The 8,172-nt window shown below is 50.8% G+C and overlaps 1 protein-coding gene across 1 annotated transcript; it reads right to left on the bottom strand.

Annotated features, from left to right (window-relative positions):
- Nucleotides 1–335: 335 nt before the first annotated feature.
- LOC135979878 (mediator of RNA polymerase II transcription subunit 15-like) lies at nucleotides 336–2,541 on the bottom strand. The gene is made up of 2 exons (XM_065580023.1): nucleotides 1,627–2,541; nucleotides 336–1,032 (listed from the first exon to the last, which is right to left on the bottom strand). The coding sequence occupies exons 1-2, from the start codon at nucleotides 2,165–2,167 to the stop codon at nucleotides 530–532; spliced, it is 1,044 nt and encodes a 347-aa protein (XP_065436095.1). The 5' UTR covers nucleotides 2,168–2,541; the 3' UTR covers nucleotides 336–529.
- Nucleotides 2,542–8,172: the final 5,631 nt, after the last annotated feature.

The raw sequence follows: 8,172 nt of genomic DNA, 5'->3' as shown, positions 1-8,172 counted from the left end.
TGTGCATTTGGACGTTTAAAAGCGCGCTGGCGCAGCTTACTGACTCGCTCAGACCTCAGCGAAAAGAATATCCCCGTTGTTATTGCTACTTGCTGTGCGCTCCACAATATCTGTGAGAGTAAGGGGGAGACCTTTATGGCGGGGTGGGAGGTTGAGGCAACTCGCCTGGCCGCTGATTACGCGCAGCCAGACACCAGGGCGGTTAGAGGAGCACAGCAGGGCGCGGTGCGCATCAGAGAAGCTTTGAAAACGAGTTTTGTGACTGGCCAGGCTACGGTGTGAAACTTCTGTTTGTTTCTCCTTGATGAACCCTCCAACCCCCCCCCCCGACCCGGTTCACTCTACTTCCCTGTAAACCAACCACCCCACCCCACCCTCCCCTCCCGCTTGCAGAGGCAATAAAGTCATTTTTTTTTAACATTCATGCATTCTTTATTAGTTCCTTACAGAGGTAGGGGGATAATTGCCAAGGTAGCCTGGGATGGGTGGGGGAGGAGGGATGGAAAAGGACACACTGCATTTTAAAACTTTAACTCTTATTGAAGGCCAGCCTTCTGATGCTTGGGCGATCATCTGGGGTGGAGTGACTGGGTGGACGGAGGCCCCCCCACCGCGTTCTTGGGCGTCTGGGTGAGGAGGCTATGGAACTTGGGGAGGAGGGCTGTTGGTTACACAGGGGCTGTAGCGGCGGTCTCTGCTCCTGCTGCCTTTCCTGCAACTCAACCATACGCTCGAGCATATCAGTTTGATGCTCCAGCAGACGGAGCATTGCCTCTTGCCGTCTGTCTGCAAGCTGACGCCACCTATCGTCTTCAGCCCGCCACTTGCTCTGTTCTTCCCGCGATTCAGCCCGCCACCTCTCCTCTCGTTCATATTGGGCTTTTCTCATCTCCGTCATTGACTGCCTCCATGCATTTTGCTGTGCTCTATCAGCCTGGGCGGACATCTGGAGCTCCGTGAACATCTCGTCCCTCGTCCTACGTTTTCTCTTTCTAATGTTCACGAGCCTCTGCGAAGGAGAAACATTTGCAGCTGGCGGAGGAGAAGGGAGAGGTGGTTAAAAAAGACACATTTTAGAGAACAATGGGTACACTCTTTCATTACAAGGTCGCATATTTCGGCTTGCAGGCAGCCATCGTAGGCCACAGTGTTTTGGCTTTTTTAACCTTCTTAACATGCGCGAAAGGTTGCAAACAGCAGCGCATTTCCCATATCAAGGATGAATTGGGTTGTCCATTTAAAATGGGGTTTCAATGTAAAAGGAGGGGGCTGTGGTTTCCCGGTTAACATGCGGCACAAACACAAGTAAACCCCCCCCACACACACACACACGATTCTCTGGGATGATCACTTCACCCCTCCCCCCACCGCGTGGTTAACAGCGGGGAACATTTCTGGTCAGAAGAGCAGGAACGGGCGCCTCTGAATGTCCCCTTAATAAAATCACCCCATTTCAACCAGGAGAGCTTTCTGGAGATGTCCCTGGAGGATTTCCGCTCCATCCCCATACACGTTAACAGACTTTTCCAGTAGATGTACTGGCCGCGATTGCCAGGGCAAAGTAATCATTAAACACGCTTGCTTTTTTTTTGTAATGTTTACAAATAGTTACAAAGTTACACTCACCAGAGGTCTCCTGTGTGCCCTGAGGGTCTTGGGTGAGTTCGGGGGTTACTGGTTCCAGGTCCAGGGTCACAAACATATCCTGGCTGTTGGGGAAACCGGTTTCTCCGCTTCCTTGCTGCTGTGAGCTACCTACAGTACCTCCATCGTCATCTTCCTCGTTCCCTGAACCGTCTTCCCTGTGTGTTTCTCCAGTGAGAGAGTCATAGCACACGGTTGGGGTAGTGGTGGCTGCACCCCCTAGGATCGCATGCAGCTCCGCGTAGCAGCGGCAAGTTTGCGGCTCTGCCCCGGACCTTCCGTTTGCTTCTCTGGCTTTGTGGTAAGCTTGCCGTAGCTCCTTAATTTTCACGCGGCACTGCTGTGTGTCCCTGTTATGGCCTCGGTCCTTCATGGCCTTGGAGATCTTTTCTAATACTTTTCCATTTCTTTTACTGCTACGGAGTTCAGCTATCACTGCTTCATCTCCCCATATGGCGAGCAGATCTCGTACCTCCCGTTCGGTCCCTGCTGGAGCTCTTTTGCGATCCTGGGAGGACTCCATCACGGTTACCTGTGCTGATGAGCTCTGCGGGGTCACCTGTGCTCTCCACGCTGGGCAAACAGGAAATGAAATTCAAACCTTCGCGGGTCTTTTCCTGTCTACCTGGTCAGTGCATCTGAGTTGAGAGTGCTCTCCAGAGCGGTCACAATGAAGCACTGTGGGATAGCTCTCGGAGGCCAATAACGTCGAATTCCGTCCACACTACCCCAATTCCGACGCGCAAAGACCGGTTTTATCGCTAATCCCCTCGTCAGAGGTGGTGTAAAGAAACCGGTTTAAAGGACCCTTTAAGTCGAAAGAAAGTGCTTCGTTGTGTGGACGTGTCCAGGCTTAATTCGGTTTAACGCCGCTAAAGTCGACCTAAACCCGTAGTGTAGACCAGACCCATGTGTAGCATTGGGAGCAGCCTCTGATGTTTTACTGTCTAGCCGGCTTGCTTCCTAGAATGAACAGGCATTGAGTGGGGTGATCCACAGAGAGTAGCTGAAACCTTCAAAGTGTCAGCCCAGCAACAGGACATTAGCACTTCCGGGGAAGGGTGGGTGTGGCAGTGATATCACAAAGGCCTTTTGCAGGACGTCAGCCTATTGGTCAAAGGTGTTAGGGAGGTGGTGACCTCCGAGAGAGATGCTGACATCAGCCTGGCAGGACAGGAGCACAGGGCCAGGGAAACCTCAGAGACCCCTGTGGCTTTGCTTCAGCAAGTCTCCTTCTCGAGGTCTCTCTTTGAGGACTGAGAGAGTGTTAGGGTTGACGTATGTGAGTGTGAGCAGGAGCCTCTTTCGAGTTTTCTCCTTTCCTTTTGACGGATTTTCCTAGAAAACAGACGTCCCTATTTAGAAGGTAAGAGCCTCCAAGAGGTTTTGGAACCTGCTCAGTCTGATCCAGAATGGATCTGATGGCAGAATTTTATTCCCTCCCTGGGATTTTGTCCCGTAGAATCACTGGGGACATTAGGGTTTGTCCTTTTCGTTTTACCTTTTCCTCCATCCCTCCTTCCTTTCTCTTCATCTCTTACTTCTTTTGTCCTTTCTCCTGTTCCCCTTTCACCACCATGAGTGGTGTGTGTGTGTGTGTGTGTTTGTGTGTGTGTTGCTGGGGGTGCTCTTCACCTCCCCTTGTGGGGAGTTCATCCAAAACTGTATGGTTGAAATAGTGCTTGGACTCCACTGACACTAGATGCTGCCATCCTGTGGCTTAGCATTAGTGTCTGGGATGACTTGGGGCAAGATCTCAACCTCCCCTCAACCCATTTCACTTCTGGCAGAATCCCTCCTGCCCCCCCGCTAGAGCCGCCTCGATGCCCAACCTGGTTGGGGGTGCAGAAGAGGGTTCTGATAACTTGAGGTTTGGTTTGGAGGTGGAACAGCTGTGAAGAACACTGAGGGGGAGGTAGCAGGAGCTAATCCTTCGAGGAGGGGGGTTGGCACTGGAGGTTACTAGAAAGGACAAGAAGACTCCATTCTGGGGTTCAGGAGGTGAATTCATCCCTCAGCGGTGGGCAGGTGGTGGGTGGAAATACTGCTGGTTCCAGGTGCCCTTAATTCCCCCTGATTCCTCGGGACCTTTGAGTCTCTGACAGGTTCTCGTTCCCTTGCAGCAGGAGGACGTCACGGCCAAAGTGATGCACCAGCTCCGCATCATCCGGCACTTGCGCCAGGTGCCTGAGACACTACAGGGGCTGTTCCTCTGAGGCCTTCAGCAACTCCTGCTCCCTGCTGCAGGTACTGCTCTGGCTCACTGTAAATGGGGAGCTAGTGGAAGGGGAAATGGAGCCCCCTGGCCCTCACTAAAAGGGAAAGTGGTTGATTCTCCATCTCTTGATGTCATTGAATGAAGACTAGATGCCTTTCTGGAATGTGTGTGCCCAAAGAGTAACTATTGTACTATACAGTAAGCCTATGATATTCAGCGGGTTAGATTAGATGCTCTAAAGGTCTCTTCTGACCATAAAGTCTATTAATTTTGGAAACACTGAGTGTAGCATTGGGAGCAGCCTCTGATGTTTTACTGTCTAGCCCGCTTGCTTCCTAGAATGAGGATGCATTGAGTGGGGTGATCCACAGAGAGTAGCTCAAACCTTCAAAGTGTCAGGCCAGTAGCAGGACATTAGCACTTTAGGGTTTGGTTGGGTGTGGCAGTGATATCACAAAGGCCTTATCCTGGACCTCAGCCTATGGGTCAAAGGTGTTAGGGAGGTGGTTACCTGAGAGAGAGATGCTGACATCAGCCAGGCAGGACAGGAGCGCAGGGCCAGGGAAACCTCAGAGACCCCTTTGGCTTTGCTTTAGCAAGTCTCCTTCTCGAGGTCTCCCTTTTTAGGACTCAGAGAGTATTAGGGTTCAAGTATGTGAGTGCGAGGAGGAACCTCTTTCGAGTTTCTCCTTTTATTGATTTTACTAGAAAACAGACGTGCCTGTTGAGAAGGTAAGAACCTTGGAGAGGTTTTTAACCTGCTCAGTCTGCAGTCTGATCCATCTGGTGCCAGCTGAATTCTAGGCATGGAAAACACTAGTTCAAGGTGGCAGAATTTTATAGCCCACCTGGGATTTTGTGCCGTAGAATCACTGGGGACATTAGGGTTTGTCCTTTTCGTTTTACCTTTTCCTCCATCCCTCCTTGCTTTCTCTTGTTCCCCTCCCACCACCAGGAGTGGTGTGTGTGTGTGTGTGTTGCTGGGGGTGCTCTTCACCTCCCCTTGTGGGAAGTTGACACTGCAAGGGCTGTGCCTCTGTGGACATCAGCAACTCCCACTCCCTGCTGCAGGTATTGCTCTGGCTCACTGTAAATGGGGTGCTAGTGGAAGGGGAAATGGAACCCCCTGGCACTCACTAAAAGGGAAAGTGGTGGATTCTCCATCTCTTGATGTCATTGAATGAAGACTAGATGCCTTTCTGGAATGTGTGTGCCCAAAGAGTAACTATTGTACTATACAGGAAGCCTATGATATGCAGGGGCTTAGATTAGATGCTCTAAAGGTCTCTTGTGGCCCTAAAGTCTACTAATTTTGGAAACACTGAGTGTAGCATTGGGAGCAGCCTCTGATGTTTTACTGTCTAGCCCACTTGCTTCCTAGAATGAAGACGCATTGAGTGGGGTGATCCACAGAGAGTAGCTCAAACCTTCATAGTGTCAGGCCAGCAGCAGGACATTAGCACTTAAGGGTTTGATTGGTGGCAGTGATATCACAAAGGTCTTTTGCAGGACCTCAGCATATTGGTCAAAGGTGTTAGGGAGGTGGTAACCTCAGAGAGAGATGCTGCCATCAGCGAGGCAGGACAGGGGCGCATGGCCAGGGAAACCTCAGAGACCCCTGTGGCTTTGCTTCAGCAAGTCTCCTTCTCGAGGTTTCTCTTGAGGACTGAGAGTATTAGGATTCACATATTTGAGTGAGAGGAGGAGCCTCTTTCGAGTTGTCTCCTTTCCTTTTACTGATTTTACTAGAAAACAGACATCCCTGTTTAGAAAGTAAGAGCCTCCAAGAGGTTTTGGAACCTGCTCAGTCTGATCCATCTGGTGCCAGCTGAATTCTAGGCATGGAAAACAGTAGTTTAAGGTGGCAGAATTTTCTTCCCTCCCTGGAATTTTGTCCCGTGGAATCACTGGGGACACTAGGGTTTGTCCTTTTCGTCTTACCTTTTCCTCCATCCCTCATTCCTTTCTCTTCATCTCTTACTTCTTTTGTCCTTTCTCTTGTTCCCCTCCCACCTCCAGGAGTGGTGTGTGTGTTGCTGGGGGTGCTCTTCACCTCCCCTTGTGGGAAGTTGATCCAAAACTATCGGGTTCAAATAGTGCTTGGACTCCACTGACACTAGATGCTGCCATCCTGTGGCTTAGCATTAGTGTCTGGGACAACTTGGGGCAAGATCTCAACTTCCCCGCAACCCACTTCACTGCTGGCAGAATCCCTCCTGCCCCCCCTGCTAGAGCCGCCTCCCTGCCCAACCTGGGTGGGGGTGGAGAAGAGGGTTCTGATAACTTGTGCTGTGGTTTGGAGGTGGAACAGCTGTCAAGGGCACTGAGGGGGAGGTAGCAGGAGCTCACCCTACAAGGACGGGGGTTGGCACTGGAGATTACTAGAAAGGAGAAGACGACTCCATTCTGGGGTTCAGGAGGTGAATTCATCCCTCAGTAGTGGGCAGGTGCTGGGTGTAAATACTGCTGGTTCCAGGTGTCCTTAATTGCCCCTGATTCCTCGGGGCATTTGAGTCTCTGACAGGTTCTCGTTCCCTTGCAGGAGGAGGACCTCACGGCCAAAGGGATGCACCAGCTCCGCATCATCCGGCACTTACGCCATGTGCCTGAGACACTGCAGGGGCTGTTCCTCTGAGGCCTTAGCAACTCCCTCTCCCTGCTGCAGGTACTGCTCTGGCTCACTGTAAATGGGGAGCTAGTGGAAGGGGAAATGGAGCCCCCTGGCACTCACTAAAAGGGAAAGTGGTGGATTCTCCAACTCTTGATGTCATTGATTGAAGACTAGATGCCTTTCTGGAATGTCAAGTATCAGGGGGTAGCCGTGTTAGTCTGTATCTACAAAAACAACAAAGAGTCTGGTGGCACCTTAAAGACTAACAGATTTATTTGGGCATAAGCTTTCGTGAGTAAAAACCTCACTTCTTCGGATGGCATCCGAAGAAGTGAGGTTTTTACTCACGAAAGCTTATGCCCAAATAAATCTGTTAGTCTTTAAGGTGCCAGCAGACTCTTTGTTGTTTTTCTGGAATGTGTGTGCCCAAAAAGTAACTATTGTACTATAATGGAAGCCTATGATATGGAGGGGGTTAGATGAGATGCTGTAAAGGTCTCTTCTGGCCAGAAAGTCTCCTACTTTTGGAAACACTGAGTGTAGTATTGGGAGCAGCCTCTGATGTTTTACTGTCTAGCTAGCTTGCTTCCTAGAATGAAGACGAATTTTGTGGTGTGATCCACAGAGCGTAGCTCAAACCTTCAAAGTGTCAGGCCAGCAGCAGGACATGAGCACTTTAGGGTTTGGTTGGGTGTGGCAGTGATATCACAAAGGCTTTTTCAAGGACCTCAGCGTACTGGTCAAAGGTGTTAGGGAGGTGGTGACCTCAGAGAGAGATGCTGTCTTCAGCCAGGGAGGACAGGGGCTTACGACCAGGGAAACCTCAGAGACCCCTGTGGCTTTGCTTCAGCAAGTCTCCTTCTCGAGGTTTCTTTTTGAGGACTGAGAGAGTGTTAGGGTTGACGTATGTGAGTGCGAGCAGGAGCCTCTTTCGAGTTTTCTCCTTTCCTTTTACTGATTTTACTTGAAAATTAGAAGGTAAGAGCCTCCAAGAGGTTTTGGAACCTGCTCAGTCTGATCCATCTGGTGCCAGCTGAATTCTCGGCATGGAAAACAGTAGTTTAAGGTGGCAGAATTTTCTTCCCTCCCTGGAATTTTGTCCCGTGGAATCACTGGGGACACTAGGGTTTGTCCTTTTCGTTTTACCTTTTCCTCCATCCCTCCTTCCTTTCTCTTCATCTCTTACTTCTTTTGTCCTTTCTCTTGTTCCCCTCCCACCTCCAGGAGTGGTGTGTGTGTTGCTGGGGGTGCTCTTCACCTCCCCTTGTGGGAAGTTGATCCAAAACTGTCGGGTTCAAATAGTGCTTGGACTCCACTGACACTAGATGCTGCCATCCTGTGGCTTAGCATTAGTGTCTGGGACAACTTGGGGCAAGATCTCAACTTCCCCGCAACCCACTTCACTGCTGGCAGAATCCCTCCTGCCCCCCCTGCTAGGGCCGCCTCCCTGCGCAACCTGGGTTGGGGTGGAGAAGAGGGTTCTGATAACTTGAGCTGTGGTTTGGAGGTAGAACAGCTGTCAAGGGTACTGAGGGGGAGGTAGCAGGAGCTCACCCTACAAGGTGGTGGGTTGGCACTGGAGGTTACTAGAAAGGACAAGAAGACTCCATTCTGGGGTTCAGGAGGTGAATTCATCCCTCAGCGGTGGGCAGGTAGTCAGTTTAAATACTGCTGGTTCCAGGTGCCCTTAATTCCCGCT

Source organism: Chrysemys picta, unplaced genomic scaffold (assembly GCF_011386835.1).
Source record: "Chrysemys picta bellii isolate R12L10 unplaced genomic scaffold, ASM1138683v2 scaf1334, whole genome shotgun sequence".
Lineage (NCBI taxonomy): Eukaryota > Metazoa > Chordata > Testudines > Emydidae > Chrysemys > Chrysemys picta.
This window is presented reverse-complemented; position numbering and strand designations above follow the sequence as displayed.